The sequence below is a fragment of the Callorhinus ursinus genome, unplaced genomic scaffold (assembly GCF_003265705.2).
Source record: "Callorhinus ursinus isolate GAN/ISIS: 27379988/994484 unplaced genomic scaffold, GSC_fseal_2.0 scaffold77, whole genome shotgun sequence".
NCBI classification, from domain to species: Eukaryota; Metazoa; Chordata; class Mammalia; order Carnivora; family Otariidae; genus Callorhinus; species Callorhinus ursinus.
In genome coordinates, this window is record NW_027397139.1 from 1,550,464 (window position 1) to 1,577,532 (window position 27,069).

The 27,069-nt window shown below is 56.0% G+C and overlaps 2 protein-coding genes across 3 annotated transcripts in view; one reads left to right on the forward strand and one right to left on the reverse strand.

The window, feature by feature from the left end:
* Nucleotides 1-12,393, forward strand: part of TICAM1 (TIR domain containing adaptor molecule 1) — a 13,045-nt gene extending 652 nt beyond the window's left edge. Inside the window, exons 1-2 of one of the 2 annotated variants that reach the window (XM_073887284.1) lie at nt 5,960-6,093; nt 9,788-12,393. In XM_073887284.1, coding sequence (XP_073743385.1) covers nt 9,913-12,144 — 2,232 coding nt within the window. In that variant the 5' untranslated portion in view covers nt 5,960-6,093; nt 9,788-9,912 and the 3' untranslated portion in view covers nt 12,145-12,393. Of the gene's footprint in view, nt 1-5,959; nt 6,094-9,787 lie in introns of those variants that run through there. The other variant, XM_025861386.2, reaches the window with a different exon arrangement.
* Nucleotides 12,394-21,692: 9,299 nt separating this feature from the next.
* On the reverse strand, nt 21,693-25,435 carry FEM1A (fem-1 homolog A). Its single transcript, XM_025861390.2, has one exon. It carries the CDS (start codon nt 25,301-25,303, stop codon nt 23,309-23,311), a length of 1,995 nt encoding a protein of 664 aa, XP_025717175.1. The 5' UTR covers nt 25,304-25,435; the 3' UTR covers nt 21,693-23,308.
* Nucleotides 25,436-27,069: the final 1,634 nt, after the last annotated feature.

Genomic DNA, 27,069 nt, shown 5'->3' on the forward strand with positions numbered 1-27,069 from the left:
CACACACACACACACACACACACACACACACACACACACACACACACGTTTCTGATTTCTTCCCAGAGCTTGGAGCCTTCTGTCCCAGCACCCAGTTCTTCCTGCCCTGCCTGCGCCGCCCCTCCCCCCAGACCCTTCCGGCCCAGAATCCACTTTTTCCAGGGGCTCCCGGGACCCCTCTCCCGCGGCAGGAGCGTGCTTCCCTGGGCTCGAGCCCCCATCAGCGGAGATCCGAGAATCTCCAGGCCTCACACCTCCACCCCTTATGGTGGGGTTTGGGGTTGGTTGTTACCCGCCTAGGAGCCTCTGCCGTCACCACTCAGATCTGGGTGGCCCCAGGAGATCCTCAGGGCAACCCCCCCCCCGTTTCTTCCCTTTCCCTGTGGCTGAAGTAGGAGCTTGGGGAGGGGGCTCTGCTGTGACGCCCAGGCAAGCTGGAGGTCGGGGTGTGGGTTCTGGCCTGTGGGGGTGGGCAGGTGGGTTCAGGGGGCTCCTGCCTGGACCTCTGTTTCCTCCTCTGAATAGGGGCACGCATCCATCTTTCAGCAAACATTTAGGAAGAACCAGGGGCAGAGTAGTGCCCTCACAGTGTCCTCAGTCAAGACAATAAGCAAAACCGTGAATGGTCACGGTGATGTGTGCCCGATGCATAGAGTGGACATCCAGCAGCTTCTCCGGTGGCCTGGCTTGAGGATTCCTCAGATCCAGGCACCGGAAGGGGCCCCACAGAGTCGGGACTCGGTGAATAAGAGCGGGGACCCTGGAGCCAGGCTGCCTGGTTTAAATCCCTGCCCCCTCACTTTCCACCTGTGTGACCCAGGGCAAGTGGCTCTACCTCTCTGTGCCTCCCTTTCTGATGTGCACAAAATAGTCCTAACTTCCAAGGTTGCCATGTGCTTCATCCGGTGCCCGCTGCATAGTAGGTGCTCAGTAAACACGTAGTGAACAAATGTCCCTTCGGTCTCCTGCATATTTTTCAGGGACAGTCTGGCTATGTTTTGCCTTCCGTGTCTTGTAACATTTCTTAATCAGCCAAAAGGACTGAACGGCGCCTCGAGTCTGTGCCAGTCCTGGTGGGAGCAGATTAGACTTTTTGTCTTGCTGGGGAGAGGATTCAGCAGGAAACATTTATGGAGCGCTTACTGTGTGCCAGGTGCTGTTCTGTCCATTCATTGATTGATCCTGTCGATCAGTATTTATTAAGCACCACCTGTGTGCCAGTCATTAATGCAGCTGTGAACAAGACAAATGAACATCCCTGTTTTAGCAGTGCTGACTCAGGTGGGAAGCGATGCTTTCTCAACAAAGTAAGTTGGGAAACCTATAGTGTCAGGTAAGGAGAAGTTGGAAGGAGAAAAATAAAGCAAGGAGTGTGCGGGAATGGGCTTCAGTTTTAGGCAGGGTGGCCAAGGTTGACCTTGATGAGGAAGTGACATTTGAGCTGAGACCTAAAGGAGGTTCAAAGGAGCTAGCCATCTGAGGAAGGGTGCCCTAGGCTGAGGGAACAGCCAATGCAAAGGCCCTGAGGCAGGATCAAGTGTGATATATTTAAGGAGCAGTGTGGTTGGAGGGGAGGGAGCGAGGGGGAGTGGGAGGAGGTGAGGGCGGGGAGGGGACAGGGGCCCACAGGGAGGACCCATCAAATGAGTCGTGTCTGAGACACCTCTGATTTCTCCGCCCTAATCACAAACCAGCTCTTCCACATTTTCTGAATCAAGTATTTGCGACCAAAGCCTAGGTGCCCTCCTTGCCTCCTACTGATCCTCTCGCTTTCTCCAAATTATCCACAAATCCAACTATTCCCCACCTTCCTTGAGATCCCCACCTGGTCCAGCCCCCGGTCACTGCTTGCCGGAGCAGGTGGTCACCACCCAGGTCCCAGGCTCCTGCCCCTGCTCCCGCGTCCGTCCTCCCTGAAGCAGCCGCCAGAGGGCGCCCCTGAGCCCCTGAGTCAGGCCCCGCCCTCCTCTGCCCACAGCCCTCCGGGGCTCTCACCTCTCCGCTGGCCCCAAGGCCCACCGCACGTCCTGAACCCCTGTCCCTCTCTCCCCTTTCCTCACTTTGCTGCAGCCACACGGGCCTCCTCATTGTTCCTCCCACATGCCAGCCTCTGTCCTACGCCAGGACGTTTGCACGGGCTATTCCTTCTGCCTGAAACTTTCTTCCCCCAGGTCTGCACCGGAATCCCTCTCATCCCTCCTTCAGGTCTCAGCTCCCATTCGCTTCCTCCCAGAGGCCTCCCTGGCTCCTCAGTAGCCTTTCCCCGGTTCCTCACTACCACACCCTGTTTCATTTTCTTTATGAACTTCTCATTCTCTGCAGTGGATCAGTCTCTCATCTATTATCGGTTTCCCCCAACTGGACTGTGAGCTCTGCGAGGGCAGGGGATCAGTGCATCTTGGGCTGCAACAGCACCTACCACAGGTCTTAACACATAGTAGATGCTCAACGAATATTTGCCCGACGCACGGAGAGACGCTGGAGACTGTGGGAGAGGAGAGAGGGGGGAATGGGCATAAGCCAGATGTGGTTAAACATGTGTTAAGAAGAGGAAGAGAAAAAATAAGTTCTGCCCAATTTTATTTATTTATTCTTATGCGTTATTATGTTGTTATACTGAGCTCCTGCTCATGGGGAGGACCACGTTCTGGGTCTGAAGAAACTGACCTAAGTGGGCTCCACAAGTGGGCAGGTGGCAGAGCGAGGCCCCCACCCCTGTTGGTACTTTCGTCACAAGGCGTCCACGCTGTGGGCTGCGCGGTGGACTCTGCCCTGGAGGCCGTGGAGGGTGGGGCGGAATGAGAGCCGGGTTTGTGGCAGGTAGGGGTGGGAGCTGGGCAGGGCAGGGTGGATGCGGAACACACTGGGGGGCCGGTCCTGGGAGTCGGGCAAAGCTGGTGCAGCCACTGTCAGGGCTCAGGCAGGTCGGTGGGGAGGTGGAAAACGGTTGTTTGGCTTCTGATATTTTCCAGGAATGCAGGCGGGGGTGGTCCTGTCTTGCTGCTTCTGAGCCTGGCTCACAGCCTGAGCCTTCCCTGGGGGGCCTCCAAGTCTGGTGGCTGCTGGAAGGGGGCAGGAGTCACGCCCACGGAGCACCCATGGAGTGCCAGGCACCCCTCCAACGGATTTACATGTGTGAGCCTCTTCAGTCCATGCTGACGCTAGCAGATAGGCCTTCTCATTGCACCCATTTCAGAGATGAGAACACTGAGGCACCCGTGTACACATGGCCTGCCCTTCTAGCTTGGGAGTGGTGGAGCTGAGATCGGAACCCCAAGGGCACTTTTTTTTTAATTTTTTTTTAATTTATTTATTTGAGAGAGAGAGAGAATGAGAGATAGAGAGCACGAGAGGGAAGAGGGTCAGAGGGAGAAGCAGACTCCCCACTGAGCGGGGAGCCCGATGCGGGACTCGATCCCGGGACTCCAGGATCATGACCTGAGCCGAAGGCAGTCGCTTAACCAACTGAGCCACCCAGGCGCCCACCCCAAGGGCATTTTTTGCCTACCAACCGCTCTCTCTTGCCCTGGAGGTGACTCATTTCAGGTGGGCGTCACATGGATGAGGCGGACGTGGGCCCTCAGACAAGGACAGCCACTGCTATGTTCTCGCTGACTACATTGTTGCGGGTGGTGGAGTTGGAGAACTCTTTTAGAATTTTTTTTCCTCTTATTTTTTTAAAGACTTTATTTATCTGAGAGAGCAAAAGAGAGTATGAGCTGGGGGGCGGGCAGAGGGAGAGGGAGAAGCAGACTCCCCACTGAGCAGAGAGCCCTATGTCAGGATTGATCCCCGGGATCATGACCTAATCATGACCTTCAGGCCGACTTCCAACCGACTGAGTCACCCAGGCGCCCTCAACTTTTTTTCCTTTTAATTTATTGACGTAAAACCTGAATTCAGAATAGGACACAAATCCAAAGTCAAACTTGATGAGTTTTCAGAGAGAACGCAGCACAAAACAGAACATGGCGTCCAGCGCCCCCCTCCCCCCGCCCTCTCCCAGGTGCTACGCTTCTGCACATTTTATCCGCTGTGCCTTTTTTTTTTTTTTTAAGATTTTATTTATTTTTTGAGAGAGAGAGAATGAGAGGGAAGAGGGTCAGAGGGAGAAGCAGACTCCCTGCTGAGCAGGGAGCCCGATGTGGGACTCGATCCCGGGACTCCAGGATCATGACCTGAGCCGAAGGCAGTCGCTCAACCAACTGAGCCACCCAGGCGCCCCCGCTGTGCCTTTTTATCTGTTAAAATTTGGAGGCCACATGCCAACACATCTGAGTTTTTCTTCTTTTAAGTTGTATACACAGCTGCTCCCAGGAGTCCTCGGGAAGTGGAAAGAATGGTTGATCTGGGACTCGTTGCTGTTGAAGGGGGATATCAGACCATATTCCAAGTAGCGATCTTGCTAATTTCAGAAAGACTTGAGGGTTGTGCAGGAGTTGATCTTGAATGTCATTTTTATCCCCTTACACAGCTGGTGGGGAGCTCACATCATAGCTAGGAGGAGCTATACGCCATCTCTGAGTCTTAGTGCTCACCTGCACCTCCTTTAGGTGTGTCCTGCATTAGCCTGCGTCCCAGTCCCCAGGTAGCCATGCTGCTTGGGAGCTCTGTGACCCTAGGCTACTTCGAGTGTCAAAGATGCTGATGATCCCAACCTTACTGGGTCGTGGTGCCAACGTCTAGACTCTTTGCTGTCCAACAGAAACATAAAGTGCAGTGCTTATGCCATTTTGCACTTCCTAGCAGCTATGTTAACAAAAGGAAAAAGTGAAACAAGTCAAATTCATTCTCTCGATACATTGTATCTATCACAATAGAGCCAACGTGTAACCGATATCAAACATTACTAATGAGGTATCTCGCCTATCTTTGTGTGTGGGGGCTAATTCTTCAAAATCTGGTGTGTATTTTACCACGCTGTATTTTCATCAGTTTCAGAGCGAAATCTGACCTTTCTAGAACAAGACTGTGTTTAACAGGGAGAGAATATTTCATGCTGCCTTGGCTTATCAATTTCAATTTCGATTAATTAAAAATGAACCCAGTTTAAAATTCGGTTTCTCCTTAGAAGGAGTGGCTACATTTTTAATGCTCAGTAGCGACACGTTGCTGCCTTAAAATGCAGACGGGACGGCTTACACACCAGAAATGTATTTTCTCAGGGCTCAGGAGGCTGGCAGTCTGAGATCAAGCCGTGGACAGGTTTGGTTCCTTCCAAGGTGTCTCTCCTGGGCGTGTGGACGCCGTGTCCTCACGGGTCATGACTCCGTGCACGTCTGTGTCCTCCCCTCCTCTTCTTGCAAGGACACCAGTCACTCTGGGTTAGGACCCACCCTAATGATATCATTTTAACTTCAGCACCCCTGTAAAGACTCTATTCCCAAATGCACGTCACATTCTGAGGTCCCGGGGGTTAGGGCTCCAACCTGTGAATTCTTCAGGGGGACACAGTTCAGCCAGTAACAGCCCGTTATGCTTCACAATAATTATATGGGCTTGAGAGAGAGGCTTTGGGTTGTGTGGTTACGTACATGGATGCCAAATAGCTGTGACTCGCCGTGTCATCTTAGTCAAGCTTGCCCCTCCAAATGGGACAAAAATCAAGCCTGTTTCCCGTAAAGGTCCAGGAAGTGAATATTTTCAGCGCTAAGGGCCACACAGTCACTGCTGCGGCCCCTCAGTAATGGACAGTGGCCATGCACTGCTGTGTGCCAGAAAATACGAAAACAGCCCAGTGACCTCTGTCCAAGGCAGTTATGCACAGTGTCCTGAGTGTCATTGGTCTCTGTTCTAGGCAGTTATGTGCAGTTGTGGCTTATTTATTTTTTTAACTAATCTCTACACCCAACATGGGGCTTGAACTCACGACCCGGAGATCAAGAGTCACATGCTCTATCAATAGAGCCACCCAGGCGCCCCATCATCAAGCCAATCTTGATTAAAAAAAAAAAATCTGCAGGAGGCTAGGGAGTGAGCTGCGGGTTTACCTGGCAAAAGCGTTGCAGGCAGCGGGAAGAGCCAGTATAAAGGCCCTGAGGTAGGACCGTGCCTGGAGATTTTGAAGAACAGCAAGAAGACCAATGGCCTAGAGTAAGTCCTCAATTAAGGGGATCCACTAGGTTATATATTATAGATATGCATACCCACGTTATTGCCCTATTATGTATATATTATATATACATATTATATATAAATATCATGCCCACTGGACTGTTAGCTCTAAGAGGAAAGAGTCTGTTTCTGTTTTCTTTCTCTGTCCTGGTATGTTCAGTGGTGCCCAATACTTGGCAGATGCTGGAAAATTGCTCCTTGAAGGAATGTTTCCCTTCCTCTTTCTTACACATTTCATTACTTATCACGTAACAAATATGTTTGGAGTTTTTACTCCACAGATTGCATATTGGCCCACCTTTTTCTTCTTCTTCTTCTTCTTTAAGCTCACAAGGTCTCTTAAAAATATTTGAGGGGTGCCTAGGTGGCACAGTTGATTGAGCGTCTGACTTTTGGTTTCGGCTCAGGTTGTGGTCTCAGGGTCATGAGATCGAGCCCCGCGTGGGGCTCTGCACTCAGCGTGGAGTCTGCTTGAGGTTCTCTCTCCTTTCCCTCTGCCCCTCCCCCTGCTCAGGCGCTCTCTCTTTCTTTCCCAAATAAATAAATCTTTTTTTTAATAAAGATTTTTATTTATTTATTTATTGAGAGAGAGAGAATGGTAGAGAGAGACCATGAGAGGGAAGAAGGTCAGAGGGAGAAGCAGACCCCCCTCTGAGCAGGGAGCCCGATGTGGGACTCGATCCCGGGACTCCAGGATCATGACCCGAGCCGAAGGCAGTCACTAAACCAACTGAGCCACCCAGGCGCCCTAAATAAATCTTTTTTTAAAAAAAGTTATTTGCATTGATTGCCAGCTTGGCAAACTTAGCAGTTTCCTGAAACTCTGCATTTCTGGCTTCTCTTGAAGTATTAGCTGATGTGGTCCTGTGGAGTTGTTTTTCCTCATGGCAATACACATAAGTCACAGCCACCACATTTAGACAAGTCTAAGGTGGTTCAAAATTTTCAGATCCCACCTCCCTCCGTGTGAAAGCCCAAGTCCTCCCCCAATGGCCCACACAGCCCTGCAGGACCCACCGGGTCCCCTCCCTGCCCTCCCCTCCTCCCTCTCTCCCCCTCACTCACTCGGCCAAGTGGGCATCCTCGCTGCTCCTCCATCACTCTGGGCTGGTCCTGCCCCAGGGCCTTTGCTCATGCTGTTCCCTCTGTCTAGAACTCTCTTCCCTCAGATGTCCCCCTGGGTCACATTTGTATGTCCTGTTGAAATCTCTCTTGTCATCAAGGCCTTCTTGAACCACATTGTTTAAAACTGTGAACACCCCATCCCTGATTCTTGGGGTTCATGACCCTCCTTCCCTCCTCATGTTTCTCTGTAACATTTATTCCCAGCTGATGTGCTGTGAATGTCACTCACTTGTTGGTTGTCTGTCCTCCACAGGAGGAAGTCAGCTGCATTTGGAGGGGGGGGGGTCTGTGCCATTTCACCCCCCACCAAGTCTTCATGTCAGCATCTTGGGCCACTTGTATTTCTGAAACGGCCAGACAGCCACTCGCCTCTCTACATCCTTCCCCCAAGTGCCACCCCCTCTACTCCTTCTTGGCCGCTTCTCTTCTGCCCTGCTTCCGGGGTCAGCTCAGTCCTGTCCCCCCGGCACTTCTGCCCCCAGTGCTGGCTCTCCCCATGCTCTCTCTGGCCTGCATCTGACCTTCCTAGAATCTTTGACCTTGGCCCTGGTGCCCCAGTGGCTCACAACTACTCAAAATGGATTTAAAAAAAAAAATCCTGAATCATTTTTGCACTGAGGTCTGTGATTCATGGTCTGTGATCCATGAGTCAGCCTTTGCTCTAGACCAGGATCCTCAATGTCAGCACTGAGCAATACTTGGGGCTGGGTCATTCTCTGTCGGGGTGCTGTCCTGGGCACTGCTCAGGGGAGGGGGAGTGAGCCTTGGCCCCCATCTACTTGATGCCAGGCACACCTTTCCCTGCGGTCGTGACAACCATCGATGTCCCCAGACATTGCCAAGGGTGGGGGTGGTTGGTGGTCAGAGGTGTTCTTGGTTGAGAAGCACTGCTCTAGGCTCTGGGGGTGTCGTTGTGGGCACTAGGGTGGACCAGACAGAAGTCTCAGCCCAGCTGAAGGGCATATAAAGTGTTCTCAGTCTCCTGGAATGGATCTGAAATGGCGGTTTTTGTTTTTGTTTTTGTTTTGTTTTGTTTTTTCTAAGTCTGAATATGACGTGCTTTGAGCACCTGGTGACCTCAGTTATAGGATTTGGAATACTCTCCCTAGCATCCTGTTGTGTGCCCTTGTGAAAGGGCCTTTTTATTTTTTTAAGATTTAATTTGTTTATTTGAGGGACAGAGTGAGCGAGAGAGGGAACACAAGCTGGGGGAGTGGGAGAGGGAGAAGCAGGCTCCCTGCCGAGCAGGGAGCCCGATGCGGGACTCGGTCCCAGGACCCTGGGATCATGACCTGAGCCGAAGGCAGACACTTCACCGACTGAGCCACCCAGGTGCCCCGAAAGGCCTTTTTCTGTGCCTGTTTTTTTCATCCACAGCATTGGGAGGATATGAGTTCTAGCCGCATTCATTCATTCCACAAGCTTAGGTCCCCACTCTGTGGTTCAGCAACCCAGCAGGGTTAGGAGAGGCTCAGCCCCATCCACGGGTGCCAGGAAGCAGACAGCAAATGCAAAAAGTCTAACACACGAGAAAAGTTCACCCAGTGACATGCTGGGGGGAACAAGGTGACGTGGGAGAGACAGACTGGCAAGGGCAGCGGCGTCGTGCAGGGCCGCGGAGATGGCGCCATTGTGCCTGAGAGCTGAATGATGAGACTAGCGTCCCTCAGGCAAAGGTCTGAGGAAGGAGCACTCCAAGCAGAGGGAACAGCACTTGCAAGGAGCCCGAGGTAGGAACCAGCTTGGCATTTGTTGAGACATGGAGAGCAAGGAATAGTCTCCAAATGGCTTGGCAGCACCATCAGGCCTGGAGGTGGCTCCCAGCAATTGTTAGTTCCTCACGCTAACATCACTACCTGGAGCCCCTATAGCTGTGTAGTGTAAATGACCCCAGGACATCGTGGTTTAAAAACCACAAACATGTATCATCTCAGACAGTTCCTGGGTGTCAGGAATCTGGAGGAAGATGAGTTGGGTGGCTCTGGCTTAGAAGCTCTCGCGGGGTCGCGGTTAAGCTGTTGGCCGGCGGCTGCCTCACCTGAAGGCTCGACCGGGGCCGGAGTTGCCAGGAGGCCAGGATGTTCCCTCTGCCTACTGACTTCTGGTCATCAGGCTCAGAACTTTCCCTATGTGAAGGCAGCACAATTCCCTGAAACAATCCCACAAGTGAGCTTATTATTATTCCCAATAGGCAGTATAGTTTTGTGGTTGGGCACTCAGCCTCTGGAGCCAGATTTCATGGATTCAGATCCCAGCTGTCACCCACGGGCTGTGTGACTTTGGGCAAGTGACTTCCCTTTTCTGGCATGCTTTTTTTCACATGCAAACGGGGAAAATAGTAGGGTCTACCTTTTGGGTGACACCAGGCAAGTGTTGGCTGCTCTCATCTTGCAGAGGAGGAAATGGAGGCAGGGGGAGGTGACACACCTTTCCCCAGGTCACCCTGATAGGTGGTGGTGGCACTGGAAAGTGGGCAGGTGGGGGTGTCTGGGCCACCTCCCAGAGCTATCCCCTCTCTGGAAGTGACTGTGTCTCTCTTGCTTCACAGGTCTACTGCAGTGTCCCCCATGAGACTCGGAATGGTGAGCACGTAGGTGAGCATGCAGGAAGGCAGGTGGTGTGGAACATGCCTCCACCACCCAGTGCTTCTGCTGCCCACGGCCGCACTCACCTATGCCCATGGCCTGCACGGGCCTGTCGCTCTCCAGCGCCTTTGACATTCTAGGTGCCGCAGGCGAGGAAAAGCTCTTGCATCTTAAGCACAAGCTGAAGACCCTGCGCCCAGGCTGCCGGGGGGCGGACCTCCTGCATGCCATGGTGCTCCTGAAGTTGGGCCAGGAGACCGAGGCCAGGATCTCCCTGGAAGCGCTGAAGGCGGATGCGGTGGCCCGGCTTGTGGCCCGCCAGTGGGCCGGCATGGACAGTGCCGAGGCCCCAGAGGAGCCCCCAGACTTGTCCTGGGCAGTTGCCCGGGTATTCCACCTGCTCGCTGAGGAGAAGCTGTGCCCGGTCACTATGCGGGACATGGCCTACCAGGCTGCCCTCCATACGTTCAGCTCCAGGGATGACCACCGGCTCACAGAGCTCCAGGGAGAGGCCCAGGACCGCTGTGGGTGGGGTACCGTCAGGGACCCAGGGAGCTTCCAGCCCCTTCACTCTGATCCGGGCTGCCTGCCACCATCCTCAGTGTCACCCTCAGGCACTCACGGCCTTCCCCAGCCCATCAGGCACCTTCTGGACTGGAGCAGAGGGTGTTCCCTGAGATCCACCGGCAGCCCCGCCTCCCTGGCCAGCAATCTGGAAATCAGCCAGTCGCCCACCATGCCCTTTCTCAGCCATCACTGCAGCTGCCACGGGCCCAGCAAGCTGTGTGACGAGCCCCAGGCCAGCCCGGTGCCTGAGCCTGCCCCCACGGGCTGCCAGGAGCCTGAGGAGGTGAGCTGGCCACCTTCGGAAGCGACTGTCAGCCCCCCATCGATGGAGACTGCCAGCCCCCCACTGGGGGAGACTGTCAGCCCCTCATCAGGAGAGGTGGCTAGCCCCTCATCCGGGGAGAGTGCCAGCCCCCCATCGGGGGAGGCTGCCCGTCCCCCACCGGGGGAGACTGCCAGCCCCTCATCGGGGGAGACTGCCAGCTCCCGGACGCTACCAAACAGCTCAGCCCCTAGGCTTACTGAGCTGGTCCCAGATGCAAGCCCTGGCCAGCCCGACCCCCCCAAAGCTCTGGAAATCAGCACCCACTACCCGGTGGAGTGCACAGAAGTGTTGGCAGCCCCCAAATCTCTCTCCTTGCCCTCCAGAAACACTTGCCCTGACAAGGACCAGCCCCCACTCCCACTTCCTGGAGAAGATATCACTTCCCAGGTGGCCAGCCCATGCCCACCTGCGCCCTCAGCCCTGAGGACGTCCCCTCCCTGCCCTGCATCATCGACCCCTTCTTCCACTGGCCTGGCCTCCTCCAGCCCATGCCCCCCTTCTCCCGAGTTGGAGTCAGAGCAGAAATTCTATAACTTTGTGATCCTGCACGTTGCGGCGGATGAACACATTGCCCTGCGGGTCCGGGAGAAGCTCGAGGCCCTGGGGGTCCCTGATGGGGCCACCTTCTGTGAGGATTTCCAGGTGCCCGGGCGGGGCGAGCTGCGCTGCCTACAAGACGCCATCGAACACTCGGCCTTCACCATCCTGCTGCTCACCCCCAACTTCGACTGCCACCTGGGCCAGCACCAGGCGGGCCATTCGCTGATGAGCAGCCTCACGCGGCCCGGGTGGCAAGACTGCGTGATCCCCTTCCTGCCCCTGGAGAGCTCCCAGGCCCAGCTCAGCTCCCACACGTCCAGCCTGCTCATCGGCCTGGTGTGGCTGGACGAGCACTCCCGGATCTTCGCCAAGAGGGTGGCCAACACCTTCAAGCCGCAGACGCTACGAGCCCGCAAGGCCCACTGGAGGAAGGAACAGGACGTGCGGGCCCTGCAAGAGCAGCGCCGGCACCTGGAGGGCGAGCGGCGGCGGGTAGCGGCACTGAACGCCGCCTACTCGGCCGACGTCCAGAACTGCTTGTCCTGGCAGGCGCAGATGGAGACACTCCGGGCGGCCTTCGGGAGCCACATGCCATTTGGGACTCGGGTGCCCCCCGGGGGCCCGGGGCCTCTGGGCGCCCCCCGGCCCTTTCCCTCCTGGCCGGGCCATCAGCCGCCCCCTGAGGCTCCGTGGCTGGCCGGCTCGCCCGCGCCCGCCTTCCCGCCGCCGCCCGCCTTCCCGCAGGCCGGCCCGGCGCCCCCTCAGAGCCCCGGGCTGCAGCCCCTCATCATCCACCACGCCCAGATGGTGCAGCTGGGCCTCAACAACCACATGTGGAACCAGAGAGGGACCCAGGCGCCCGAGGACAAGACGCAAGGAGCAGAGTGACCGAGTGGCTGGGCCCGAGGACCCGGACCTTAGGGACGCCCCCCACCGCTTCCAGGGGGGGCAGAGGAGCGTGACGTCGTCGGCCGCTCTCCGGAAACGGTGCAAAATGGGCCCCGACGACTTCCTGGCGCGCAGGGTGGCCAGACTTGGGTGTGGCATTTACAAATTCTCACCTGGGTGGTGGTGGGGCTAGCGGGCTGGGGGATGTGGGTACCGTGTTTTAACTATAATAAATATTTATTGAATGTTTCCGCGGTGCGGTTCTCCTCTGGGAGTCTTGAACTGTTCCCAAAAAAGGGAACCGGAAGGGAGGAGCTCGCTTCTCCCAGTGTGAGGCATGGACCGAATGGCGTGCGCAGTTTCTCGCATTTCATTGGCCAGAACCTAGTCACGTGGTCCCTCGGCTGCAAGGGACCTTGGGAAATGTAGTCTTCTGGGCCGTGGGCTTTGCTAAAAGTTTTGGTTCTAATACCAGAGAACATGGAGAGAAAAGACGCGGGGGGACATTTAGCACTTACTGCTGTAGCCCCCCCCCTTTTTTTTGCCAAAGGTTCCTGCCTTGATGTGTCGTGTCCCCCACTCCCCACCTTGCTGGACTCAGATCCGACCATGTGATCTTGGGCAAGGGCCTTTGGCTCTCCGAGCCTCGAGTTCTCGTTTGAGAAGTGGGTTTGATGTTTCAAGGTTGTCAGCAGATCCTGTGTGAGACACTGAACCTCGCAGTGTAAGTGCTCATTAACCGCCAGCCGGAGAGGAGGGGGTTAATCTTTTTTCAGGGTCACAGACCTTTGAGAAAGAATAGAATTAACACTTGTTGGGCACTCACATTTACGGATTGCACAGGCTTTAAAGATCTAAACGTATTCGATTTTATTTTTATTTTTTAAAAGTAATCTCTGTGCCCAAGGTGGGGCTCGAACTCAGGACCCTGAGATCAAGAGTCACATGCTCCACCCACTGAGCCAGCCTGGCGCTCCTGAACTTATTTTAATCCCCAAAATTGACCTCCCTCAGAGTAGAAGCTTATATTGTTGGGCTCATTTTACAGATAGGGAAAACAGGCTCAAAGAGGTGAATCTGGGTCTGCACGGTCACACCGGTCAGAAGTGGAGGAATTGTAATTTCCAAGGGAGGAAGTGACAGAAGGGCCAACTCCAGCCGGCGGAGCCAGGAAAGCCGCTAGCCCCTCCCACCCAACCGCCCGGCTCAAACATTAACTTTGCAAGCCCTTTTCCTCCGTTTCCTGGGGCCCCGGAGGGCGGGCCTGGCTGACTCACTCAGGGCGTCAGATACCACTGGTAATTTTAGTCGCTGACTCAGATTTTGTTGGGGCGCAGCTTCCTGAAGCCTCCGCAGCACTGAAGTGAAACCTGGGGAGGAGTCCGGGAGACCAGCTTCCAGGGTGGGCCGAGGTGGGCGGGGTTCGTGGACAGACGGTCTCCGTTCATGGAGGCGAGAGCTAGCTGCAAATAGCTGGACGGTTGCGGTGAACAGACCATTCGTTCATGTGAACAACATTTATTGAGCGCCTACTGTGTACCCAGTTTGTCCCAGGCACTGGAGTGCAGTAGGGGCAAAGGCAGTCGCCATCTATCCCTCACTCTCCTTTCAGTCGGAGGCGGAGGAGAGGGGACAGCGGATGAGTCATCACAGGAAGTGAGATAATTTCAGAAAGTGAAGGGCTATCAGAAGAAATGAACAGAGTTGGGGGTGTCCCAGGAGGGAAAACTTTGGCCCGAGTGGCCAGGGAGGGCCTCTCTGAGGAGGTGGTGTTAGAGCCAAGCCCCATAGGAAGAGGAGCCGGCCATGATGAGAAGAGCTTGAGGACTGGGGTGATTTTCTGGGCAGAGGAAACAGCTCGTGGGCAAAGGTCCTGGGGCAGGGCCCTGCCTGGCATGTTGGAGGAACAGCAAGGACGCCTGTGTGGCTGGAGCAGAATGAGCGAAGGGGAGGGAGGGAGGAGAGGAGGACAGGGAGAGGACGGTAGCAGGTTCCTGCTGGGCCCTGGGGGCTTCGGGGAGGACTTGGGCTTTTCCCTCAGGGAGGTGGGAGCCCTGCAAGGCTGCGGGCAGAGGAGGGCAGGACCGGACTCAAGTGCTCACGGGCGCCCTCTGGTGGCTGCTCTGGGAAGGACAGGTCAGGAAGTTGGGGGGGCGGGGTGCAGCCCTGAGCCTGGGACCAGAGCAGTGGCAACAGAGCAGATCCAGGCCAGCCGTGACGAGGGCCGGACCCAGGTGGAGGCAGAGGAGGGACAAGTGGGCACATTCAGAGCGTGAGTCTTTGTTTCATCCCTGAGACATTGTGAGACTTGGAACAAGTCACAGCCCTTTCCTGGACCTCATCTTTCCCATCTGTACTCGGTCCTAGTGACTTCAGGTCTGGAGCTCCAATACTTCGCACGTCCCCGTGTCACTCCAGCATACTTAAAGGACAAGCATTTTGAAAGCCCTGGGCGGAGGCTTTTACATGCTGGCTGAGCTTGTTTCATCCTCCCAGCAGCCCAGGAGCTGGAGACTACCCTTGTCTCCAGTTTACAGATGAAGACACTAAGGCCCAGAGAGGGGAAGTCACTTATCCAAGGTCACACAGCACACAGTAGCCTTTGGGGGCTGAAGAAGGAGCCAGGTGTCTCTACTGGGTTCTAGCTCATACGGAGATCGTGAGACTGCTCCTTCATTACGTCCATTGTTTTTTGGTTTTGTTTTTGTTTTTTATTCTGTGAAATAGTCTTGTTCCTTTCCTGGCTCCTGGATCTGTCTGGGTCACTGCAGTGTCTTCAGTGCCCAGCACACGGTAGTTGCTCAGTAAGTGAATCCTTTTGAGGAACAATATGTGGAGCACCTGCTGTGTGCAGGTCCGTCTGGGGCACTATCCCTGACCCCTATGGAGTTCCCTGGGCAGTGGGTGGAGAGGATGTGATTCACCCATCTACTTATCCAACCAACATTTATTGAGCTCCTACTGGGTGCAGGCACCTGTGGGCACAGTGGCGACTGAGTGGTCACCATACCCCCAAGGTGACCTGAGACAACACCGTCCTGTTCTCTCAGAGCTCACGGTCAGCTGCCAGAGACAGAGACAGTGACCAGGGGAATCAGGCCTGTGATGGAGAAGTGTAGGGGTCTGTGGAGGCCCAAAGGGGACTCCTGACCCGCCGGCGGGGATTCAGAGAAGCTTCTGGAAGGAGGAAGTAAGCTGAGACTTGAGGCCTATGGTGGAATGAGCCATGGGCTGGGAAGAGAGCTCCTGGAGGTGCACAGAGCACTGGCGAAGGCCCGGAGGCGAGAGTGTGAGCTAGGACAGCTCCAGACAGAGCTGCGCTTTGCCAGAGCTGGGGGCTCAGCCACACGTCCTGTTGCCCTGGCGCCCCCTGGTGGCCGCCACCGCTCCAAGGCCAGTGCGCCCCCAGTGGCCACCAGGCCTGGGGTGTTTCCTGGGAAACCCCCTATCCCCGCTAGGGACAAACAGCCTTAAGGAAAAATAGGGGGGAATTTTTTTGAAAATTCCCCCTTCTTTAAGAACTCGGAAACATGAATCAGTAACAGATGATTTGTTTTCAGAGGTTAATAACTGCGTCCCTGTTAGGAATGATGTCTTTCTGAGATGATTAGATCTTCTACAAATGTCCTCCCGCTCTCTGGGCCCAGAGACGGTAATGCATTGCCCAGTGTCACCCAGTGCATGCGTCGCTGCCACCGAGCCTGGGCAGAACTTGAGGGACTTTGAATCTTGTAAATCTGCCTCTCCGGCACAATCTGGGTTGCCCACCAGAGGGCGCGCGCGAGCACCTCCTCTGCCCGCAGTCCTCCAGGGCTCCACCGCCTTGGGGGTAAAAGCCCGGGTCCTCCCCGCGGCCCCCAAGGCCCCGCGCGACCTGCCCTCCTCTCCTCTCCCTCTTCCCCCCATCTAGTCTGTACGAGCCACATGGGCTTCAACACACAGATGTGGTTCTGCCCCAGGACATTTACACAGCTGTTCCCTCTCCTTGGAATGCCCTTCCTCCAGATGCCGACATAGCCCCCTCCTCATCTCCTGCAGATTTTTGCTCAAATGTCATCCTCTCAATGGAGACTTCTCTGATTACCCCACTTAAAATCATTTACAACCTCATCCACCCTCCCCACCCCGTTCTATTGCTCCCTAATGCTTAGCACTTTTAGACAAAAATAGTAAGTCACTTATTCACTGAGCACATTGTTTATCATCTGCCTTCCCAAGAGGATGGGAATTTTATCTGTTGATTTCACTGCTGGACCCCAGTACCTGGCACACAGCAGGTGCTTAATAAATGACTTTGAATTAATGGGCACATCTTTTTATCTTTAAAATAACCTCTTTGGGGGCGCCTGGGTGGCTCAGTTGGTTAGGCGACTGCCTTCGGCTCAGGTCATGATCCTGGAGTCCCGGGATCGAGTCCCGCATCGGGCTCAGTGGGGAGTCCGCTTCTCCCTCTGACCCTCTTCCCTCTCGTGCTCTCTCATTCTCTCTCTCTCAAATAAATAAATAAAATCTTTAAAAAAAATAAAATAAAATAACCTCTTTGTTCTATTTCCCTCCTGCCTGCTGGTGAATATCCTGTCCATTCGTTTTGTCATCCGTTCACTGAACAGTATGTATTGAGCACCTAGTGTATGCCAGGGAGGGTTTCAGATTTGGTGGACAGTGTTGACTAAAGCAGACCTCATGGGGCTCATAGCTCTGTGGGGGAGACAGACACACCACCAGGTGGTTGCAGCCGGGGTGGTCCTGGGTGTGATGGGGGGATGCAGAGGCCACTGTGGGGGCCCTGGGGCTGGGGGCAGTCATGGGAGGCTTCCTGGAGGAGGCATTCCAAGAAGGAAAGGCTCCTGCAGGTGGAAGGTACAGCTCATGCAAAGACCCCATGGTGGGAGGTAGCTTGGCGCCCCTGAAGGCTGGGGAGGAGCCAGTGTGGTCGATCTGAGCACCTGTGTCATGAGTGTGCCCCCTCCACCTTCCCCCAGAACAGGACGCAGCCTTTATTTGTGGAGACCCAGAAGGTGCTGCAGTGAGTATTCTGCGCCACCAGGGGTCGCCATGGGACAGCGATTCGAGCTTCTCCCCTGCCTGGGGCTGGAGAGAGGCTGGAGGAGCAGAGAACCCGCAGAGAGTGCCAAGTTCCAGATCATACCAGCAGCCCCCTTTCTCCGCTTAGAGCCTCTGCAAATAACAACAGCCGCCGCATAAATATCCCCATTAACTGGGGCTTTGGAAATTGTCCAGTCTAATGTTGTTGGGGACCACAGCCCAGAGAGGGTGGACACCTGCTTTAACTTACACATCAAGTTCCATCCCAACCGGGCCCACACGGTGCCCCCTCCCACCCCGAGTGCTTCTGGGCGGGGATCTTTTATTTTTAGCCTGGTCAGGGGATACAGCCTTTTTATAGCCCTGGGACGTTCCAGGGTTTCCAATGTCCAAGGGAAGTTTAAAAAATTGTTCTCTTCCCAAGGAGCTTCCTGACCTCTCAGGGGGGCCTGGACCAACCTCCTGTCTTCCCTGATGCTCCCCTGGGGTTCCTCAGACCCTCTATCGGGCTCTGTGCCAGTCCCCACCCTGTAAACCCCACCCCCCTTCTCTTCAGGCCCCTGGGCGCCGGCGGCGGGCAGGCTGGGGTGGCGCCGCGTGCCCGCCCACCCCTCGCTGGCTCTCAGAGCCTTGCCGTCACGCGGGGCCATGATGAACTCGGACACCGCCCCGCCCATTCCCCAGCCTTGCTCACCTGTCTCCTGTCCTCAGGAGCTTTGCTGGCCTTCTGCCCTCTTCTTTACTGCCTTTCTTAAAAAAAAAAAAATTTTTTTTTTTAAGATTTTATTTTTCAACAGAGAGAGAGAGCGAGCGAGAGAGGGAACACAAGCAGGGGGCGTGGGAGAGGGAGAAGCAGGCTTCCCGCCGGTGCGGGGCTCGAGCCCAGGACCCTGGGATCATGACCTGAGCCGAAGCCAGGCGCTTAACGACTGAGCCACCCAGGCGCCCTACTTCCTATTTTCGAGTCATGTAAGTTTTCTTTAAACAGGCTTTAAAATGGACTCCCCCCCCCAACTTTTTTTTCTCCTGGAATTAGATCGTGGTGATGGTTGCACAACCCTGAGACTATACTAAAAGGCATGGAATTGCACACTTTAAGAATGGTGAATTTTCTCTCAGTAAAAACTTGTAACAAACTCATCTTTATTTTGAAACGTGGGTCATTTGCAGTATGAAGACCTGTAAACTCACGTGTTGTCAGGGGGTGCGGTGGGGGAGCCTAGCTAAGCTTTGCTCCCTAAGACATATTCGAATAAATACACAAGTAATGTGAAGCCTTCGAAGCTCATCCATAGCAGACGTGTGAGTGGGCATGCAGACAGCGGACGCCCTGTGGCCAGGAGGCTTTGGGCGTCTCCTGTGCCCCAGGACATTTTCACTGACAGCCTCAGTCCTTCCTGCCACATTGCAGATAGCTGCTGCTGTTCACCCCAAATTACAGATGAGGACACTGAGGTACAGGGAGGGGCGGTGGCATTCCCGAGGCCACGTGGCTGCTGTGCTGACCACCACCCCACATGGCCCAGTGAGCATGCTCATTCTCTGAATGAGGAAAACTGGACCCCATCAGAGCTTTGATGGTGGGTTTGTGGCCCGAGGGCTGAAGCCAGAACCACCCCCGCCACACGTGTTTCATTTAATTGCATTTAACTTTTGTTCCTAATAAAATATTTTGTTATTAATGTTTTTAATTCCAGTGTTGTTAATACAGTGATGATTCGTTTCTGGTGTACAATCTGGTGATTCGACACTTACTTCTAGGCATTACTTGGTGCTCACTGTGTCAATTTCATTTCACTTTTAGAAGAACCAGCTTTGGGGTTCATTGGTTTTTCTCTATCGTTTGTGCATTTTTTAATTTTTAATTTTTTTAAGTTTTATTTAAGGAATTTCTATGCCCAACGTGGGGCTCAAACGCACGACCTGAGATCAACAGTCGCTCACTCCTCTGACCAAGCCCGCCGGGCATCCCTTGTTTGGGCATTTCTGTTTCCCTGATTTCCACTCTGTTTTCCTTCCTGGCTTCCACGTACTCGGGGTTTAATTCGCACTCATACTTCCAGCTTCTTGAGGTAACACTTAGACCCTGGCGCAGCCCCCCTCCAGCCTGTTTCTGCAGCTGCAGCCGGTGACCTCCAAGCTTCAAACCAGGCACATCTCTCCTTGCCCTGAGGGTGAAGCGCAGACCGCTCACCCTGCGCCGCCTGCCTGAGCTCCCCTAGCTCCCCCAGCTCCTTCCTCCCTCACTCCATAGGGCCACACGGGCCTCCTTGTGAATTCATTTATTCATTATTCATTCAGCAAACCACCATGTGCCAGACCCTCTTCTAGGCAGGGACACAACAGGGAACGAGCTGGTGCAGGTGACATTCTAGGGAAGGGGACACAAGGAACAAATAAGGAAGCAAATGAAGAAAAGAATCAGGATCATCTCAGGAGCCAAAGTTACGTGCTGGCTGAGAAGGAAATACCGAAGGGGGGACGTGAATGGCTGAGATGCTTTCAATGATAGGGAAGGCTTCATGGAGGAGGGGACATCGGGTCATAATCACTGATGAGCTTCTGGTAGAGGACACTAAGGCATCGGGCAGGGGGAGAGGTTGCACTGGGGAGTCTCAAACGTCCCATCCAAGGCAGGTTCAACGTCTCTCCTGCAACCTACAGGAGGCACAGGGGCCGGGGGGCCGGGAGGGACCACTGCCTCCCTCTGCAGGGGTGGTGGTGGTGGCGCCCGGATTGGGGCTGGGTGTTGCCTAACGCCCATGGCAACTGCTCAGTGGAACGGGCTCCTTGTCCAGTCGCTGCCGAGCCTCCTGCAGGAATCCACACCCACTCGCTCCAGGGACAGAGTCAGCGCCCTGCTGTGCCGGCCCCGAGTGCTCGTGCTCCCAGGGACTGGTCACCTCCCCTTTCCAGCCTGTGACGTGATTTAGAGCCATGCTATCTTTAACCCTGGGCCAGGACACTCTGCTCCCCTCCCTGTAAACACCGCTCAGATGACAGTAATGGAATCCTGTGGGGGTGGCGGGCCCCAGGCATGCGGGGCCCAAGCTGGAGGCCCTGGACTCCCCAAGGTGGGAGACACTCGCCCATGAATTCACCCACCCATCCACTCCCTCGGCACATGGGCTCCCAGGACCCAGCCATGACCAACACCACACAGGGCTCTGGGAGGTCGGAGACAGGGACACACTGAGCAGCCAGCCAAGTGGGCAGAACGGGAGGCACTGATCCCAGCTCAGGGAGGACGGGCAGCGGCTCCCACGGGTGCGGGGCTGCATGCATTCAACACCTCCACCCTGGGCTCCCAGCCCGCTCAGCTTGTCGGCTCACCTGCCAGGGACCTGTCACCACGCCTGTTGTGTGGCCTTAGGGAGCCGTGGCACCTGTCCCTGCATTTCACACAACCCCACCTTCACTCAGACTGCAGAAGTTTGGGGACACAGGGTGGAGCAGTGCGCACACCGTGCTCCCAGCCCACTGTGACTGGTTGGGGCCAGGGGTGGGGGAGCTCTGACCCCAGCTGGCAGAGAGATGCCCTGCATCCTGCGGGTCACCACCTGGGGGACACATCCCCGCCCCCAGGAACCAGATCCTCTGCTGCTGTTTGGCGCAGCGGGATCACCGCTCAGTTGAACTCTGAATGGCCTTCGGGAGACTGGGGCTGAAATCACAATTCTTAGTTCTAAGCTTGGGGAAAAAAAAAAAAAAGTGTGGCCCGGGTGGGCTTTCCTCTGTGGCGAGTCTTCAAACACGCCGTACCCGGCTTCCCCCACTTGGGAAACAGGGAGACCACCACCTACTTCCCTGAGCTGCCGTGAAGGTGGGATGGAGGCACGTGGGATGGAGCCTGGCATACAGCAAGGGCCCAATAAATGCTCTGGCCAGTGTTGTGTCTCCTGAGGCCACTCTTGGGCACCTACCGATTTAATGCCCACTCCTTCAAGGCAACAATGTGTTCACACTACAGAGGAGCGGGCGGACGCCCCAGCGAGGCCAGGAGACAAGCAGCAGCCCCCTGCCCAACACGCTGCTGGAGGCCCGGCCTTCCCCAGTCATGCGGGCGGGTTCCCCCCGCGCCCCCCCACCCAACCCCGGCCTGAGGACACAGCAGGGCTTGGGCCGGGCTAACTGGAGAGAACCAGATCTTCCTCCCCAGACGGAACGGCTCCAGGAAGCCCGCCGAGGTCACCCACAGCCTCTTGCCCCACCCCATCTCAGGAGGGCCACGCCACCTCTTCTGTGGCAACCCTACCACAAAGCAGGGGTTTGGAGTAGGCCACTGGCTTTCCTGCCTTCCCCCCACTCCCTGCGCAGATCAGGCCACTCCCCTGGGGAAACCTGACACAGGGCAGCTCCAGGACACCCCCAGGAACTCCCCCAGTGAGAGACGGTGGCCTGGGGGCTGGGGTCTCCATGGACCCACACCACGGGCCTCTGTGCTCAGCAGCTGCCGATGGCCCCGTCGGAGGGCTTGAGCGTCAGCGCAGAGACTCACAACGTAAACTGCCTCATTGCTTTATTCCGTGCCTTCAAGGGACAGTGACTGTTTCCTGCCTCGACAGGAGGTCAAGCCTGGCCTTGTAAATAAATAATGTCCTAACTAACACTGCAAATCCAAACGAGGCTGAGTTTCCTTGGAGGGGAGGGACACCCAGGGGCCCCCGCATGGGGCCATGACGCTGCCGCCCGCCGAGGCTGCGGGAAAGGTGCAGGGGGTGGGGGAGGACGCCCCTCTCCTGAGCGGGGGCAGCAGCTGCTTCTGTCCCCTTCTACTGTCCCCTGCTCTGCGGCTGGCTGCCGGGGCGTGTGCAGGGCCGCTCCAGAGAGATCAGGAGATCTCGAGGCAGCAGTTTCTCCAGCACAGGCACGTGAGCCCCTGAGGGATGGGGAACCAAGATTCTGTAGTTGGCAACTTGTGGACATTCACTGTCTTACCTGGCTGACTCAGCAGCGTACTCGGAATCTGCTCGGGGATCGCCTGGATCCAGGCTTTCAAGCGGATAAAAAAAAAAAAAAAAAAAAAAAAAAGGGCTAGAGCCGCTGGGCTGCCCACCACTCGGGATCTTCGAGGCTGAGGCGGCCTGCCGTTTTTGGACTCAGTAATTGTGAGAACCGCACCCAAGCCAGCCACACTAGTTCTCACTGGGTGGGGGAGAGACACCACACCAGTTCCCTTAGCATTTAGAAAATGCTTCTCTTGCTAATGAGAACATCGGGAAGCCCAAGTAGAAGGCAAACGAGTGAAGTTTAAGGGAAAAAAAAAAAAAAAAAACGTAGTTACTCTCACTTTCGGGCCCAATGCCGGGGACTTCTACCTGCCTCACCAAATTCTCCACACCGTAAAGCTCACTCCTGACAGCCTTGCCATCTCAGGCACGACGGAAACCTCCCTGTGTGAAATTAACTTCTTAAATCTGACAAAACATTCTTTGAAAAAGAAAAAAATACATGGCAGCGAAACCTCGGGACTCCTGTGCCCCACGTGTAACCTGCCCACTCATGAATCAACAGAACACCAAACCAACGAAAGCAACGCGAGGAGCAGGCTGCCCAGGGCAGAGAGCCCGGCCCACGGGCTCACGGGCCACGGTCATGGTGGCGCAGCAGGGAGCGGGGTGCAAGTGTGCTGCTGGAAGAATGGAGTCGGTCTTGCTTCTCAAGTCTCCAACTTTCGACCTCAGGAACCCCCGGTCCCCACGCTGCATTTGGCGGCTGGGTTTTTCTGGCAATGTAGGGGCAGAGAAGCATGGACCCCATTCTCAGCTTCTTCCTGTTGCTGGGAGAGAAAGAAGGCAAAAGCTTCAATTCCTCTGCCTCCAGGCAAGGAGGCGAAATCCTCTGGAACCCAGGCAGATGGAACGCCGGGAAGGGTGTGCATCTGCTCCCGATGAAAGGCTGGCCCGTGGGCTCCTGGCCAAAAACAGCTCCTTAAGCACACGATCCTGAAGGCTGTGAGCACCAACAACCTGCTAGTTCCTTTCCCTTCCCCGCAGAGGTGACGGGGCCGCGGAGGCTAGACAGCCCTTCTATGTCACGCCACCCAAGGGCTCACGAAGAGAGGGTGAGAGCACGCCTGGGCTCCGCCCCTCCCGGATTCTCCTCTCTCCGAACCACGTCAGTGTAGCTCGATGAAGGCCTCCAGCTCCTCGGGGATGAAGCCCTTGTAGGGGATCTTGTTCTTGTCCAGGGCGCGGGCTGCAAGGCACTGCAGGGTGACATAGTTGAAGGGCTGAATGGTGCTCTTGGCCAGCAGCTTTTCATCCAGCAGCTCGTAGGCAGTCTTCTTGAAGGCATTGGTGGCATCCATGTGGGCCCCCGCTTCGATGAGGGCGTTCATGATCCCGGGGCAGTTGTTCTGGGCCGCTATGTGCAGTGGGGTGTTGTTGTCAAAGTCCCGGCTGTCCGGGTCGGCCCCACAGTCAAGCAGCACCTTGACCACCTGGAGGGAGGGGAATCGGCCCACCGGGTAGCGGCCGACGTTGGTGGTGTCCTTGTCCACGGCCATGTGCAGAGGCGTGAAGCCGTTCTTGCCTCGGGGGGCGCACTTCAGCAGTCGGTAGACGGTCTGGTGCTTCAGGTGCTCCTGGTCCGGCGTGCACTCCACTTTCTCCAACAGGTAGAGCAAGTGGAGGATGATGGCCAGGGCCTTGGTGAACTGGGCCGAGTCCCCGGGTTCCTTGGGCAGCTGCAGGGCCCGCTCCACTTCCCGCACTCCTTTGCACAGCACCCCCATGAGGTCTGCAAAGCCGATCTGTGTGCCCAGGCTGCCCTTGGCCGCCCGGTCCTGGAGCACGTAAGAGAAGAGTTCGGCAAAGGACAGGAAGCTGCTGGCGGTCATGGGGCTCAGGGGCTCCAGGTTGCTCTGCTGCATGTCCAGGGCGTACTTCCACAGGCGGATGCAGCGCTCAAAATTGCCCGAGTCGGCGTACACCGCACCCCGGTAGCGGATGTAATAGGAAGTGTCTGGGTGAGAAGGGCCCAGGATGCGCTCTCGGATCAACAGGGCCTGCATGCGCATCTCATCGGGGTCAGTGATCAGCGCTTCCAGCTCCTCAGTGGTGTTCACCTCCCTGGAATAGTCATAGGCCAGGACCAGCTGTGGGGGCTCTGGCTTGGGCAGATACGCACCGCCCTGGTGCCGCAGCTCCATAGCCCGTCTCCAGTGCTTCAGGGCCCCGAGCAGATCCCGCTTCTTATCCACATACGTGGCTCCCAGCAACTCTAGAGCTTCCACGGCAGCCTCCCGGCTGGTGGGGCAGCAGCTCTCATAAGAATCGCTAAGCTGCTCCTCTGGGGAGGAGCCACAGCAGAGGGACCCCTGCGGCTGCGCGCATCCCCGGCCGGAGGCGGAGGGGCCCTCTCCGGACAGCCCCCGCCGCACCTCCTCCCCGGCAGGCTGCTCCTGGATGAGGTACTCCACGATGTTGGTGTGGCCCGTGACGCTGGCCGCCAGCAGAGGGGTCATGCCGTAGCCGTCGCGCTCCATGCGAGCATTGCACCCCAGCAGCAGCTGCAGGATCTCCAGGCTGCCGGACTCGGCGCAGTCGTGCAGGGCCGTGTTGCCCTTGGCGCTGCGCCGGTTCACCTGGGCGCCCTGCTCCAGCAGGTAGCGGGCGATCTCGCGGTGGCCCTTGTAACAGGAGATCATGAGGCACGTGTGCCCGTGCCGGTTGGCCACCTCCAGGTCGGCCTGGTGCTCGCCCACCAGGTAGCGCACCACCTCCAGGTGCCCGTCAAAGCAGGCGGCGCGCAGGGGCGTCGAGTTGGTGCGCGTGGTGCGGTTCACCGAGGCCCCGCGGCGCAGCAGGCTGCGCACCACGTCCAGGTGGCCGGCGGCCGAGGCGGCCCACAGCGGCGGCGCGCCCTCGATGGTCTCGCCATCGAAGTGCACCGAGCCGCCCGCCTCCACGCTCGCGCCGCACCGGTCCACCAGGTACTCGACCACGTCCAAGTGGCCGTAGCGAGCGGCGATGAGCAGCGGTGTTCCCCCGCCGGCCACCTCGCCCGTCAGCTCGTCCAGCTCCTCCCGGCTCCGGCCGCTGAGCAGCTTCTGAAGCAGCTGCAGCTTGCCGTCGCGGGCGGCGTTGTACACGGCGGTGCGGAGGTCCATGGTCGGGGCTTCCGCCAGGCCATGGGCCGGCCGCCGGGGGACGCGGAGAGCGCGGGCTAGCGCCCGGAGGAGCAAGCGGCAACCTTCACCGTCTCCCCCGCCGCCATCTTAGGGGCTTCTCCGGCGGAACAAAATGGCTGCCGCGGCCGGGCGCCGCGGGTGATGGCGGGTGTGCAGGGAAATGTAGTCCTGGGGGCCGGCCTCCTCCGCAGGACAGAAGAGGAACGGAGACGGCCAAGACTACCACTCGGAGGAGGATGCGCACAAGCCGAGGCGAACTGGGAGCACGGTGCATGGTGGGGATTGTCGTTCCGACCAAGAGGATTAAGGCCGAAACTGTCAACGCGTGGACTACAGTTCCCGTCGCACAATGCTATCACGATGACTTCTGGGACCCGGGCAAGTTTGGCTACGTACTTCCTGTGGCTCCCTCAGGGCTCCAGCCCACAGGAAGCGCAGGCGCAGGCCGAGAGACTCCATTCCCCGAAAGGCATCGCGAGCAACCCGGAGCCAATCAGGAGCGAGAACGAGGGCTAAGCCGGCCGAAAGGCCCTGTCTGATCTGGGTTTGGCGTGTCCGAGCCGCTGGCCGGCAGGGGGCGCTCGGGAGAGGCGGGAAAGCTGAGGGCGCCGGGATGTTAAGGGCGCAGGGAGTACAGGTGGCCCTGGGTTCACAAGTGATGGGATGGGGATTTGAACCCAGCTCCTCCGGCCCCAGACAGAACCTGTGCCCTTAGTCACAGCACGGCAGGTCCCAGCAATCTATGTTATCTTTTATGCCATTGACTGAACTTAGTTTCTACAGTGTTTCTTGTTACATAAATGTTATATATTCTCTACAGAAAAAACAAAACAAAGCAACCCCCCCAAAAACAAAAACAAGTCAGGAAATGCAGACAAGCAAATGAGAAAAACTGTGAAAATCCTTTCTTTACTACATCCCCTAGCCAGGAACAAAACTGTGATTGATCTGCAAACATTTTTTTAAGATTTTTAAAAAGATTTATCTATTTGATAGAGAGAGAGAGCGAGAGCGCGCGCGCACACAAGCAGGGGGAGTGGCAGGCAGAGGGAGAGGGAGAAGCAGGCTCCCCGCTGAGCAAGGAGCCCAATGGAGGGCTCCATCCCAAGACCCTGGGATCATGACCCAAGCTGAAGGCAGACGCTTAACCGACTGAGCCACCCAGGCGCCCTGTAAGATTTTATTTTAGGTAATATCTACACTTAACATGGGGCTCAAACTCACAACCGTGAGATTAAAAGTTGAATGATCCACCAACTGAGCCACCCGGGTGCCCCAACCTATAGACATTTCTTCCCTCTTGCATCCTGTTGTGTGCACGTGTCTGAATTTCCTTCACTCTTAATTGCCTTTAGTTGTTGAAAACAACACTTTGAATTTAATAACAGCTCTTCAGGGGCAAACAAACAAACAAACAAAAAAACACCCACAAAACCGAAAAGCACCCCCACACTATGCTAAACATACACATGGCTTTAAGTGAAATATAGTTCAGGTTCTTTTCCGATTCCTGAAACAATAAAACATGCAAAAGTGGTCTTTTGGGGTATCAAGGGAATACAGGTGTTACATTACCTGCTTTTTTGCACTTAGCATTATAGCTTGAAGATTTTATTATTCATTCAACAGGTGCCACGTTTTATGTAGGCAGTCTCCTGCTAGTGGGTATTTATCGGGTGCCCAGTACATGCCAGGTACCTCTCTGGACATCAGGGGTATGATAGTGAACAAGACAAACAAAAATC

Bases quoted from the DNA above. Each gene is read 5' to 3' on its own strand.
- FEM1A (XM_025861390.2), bottom strand. From the start codon at position 25,303: ATGGACCTCCGCACCGCCGTGTACAACGCCGCCCGCGACGGCAAGCTG.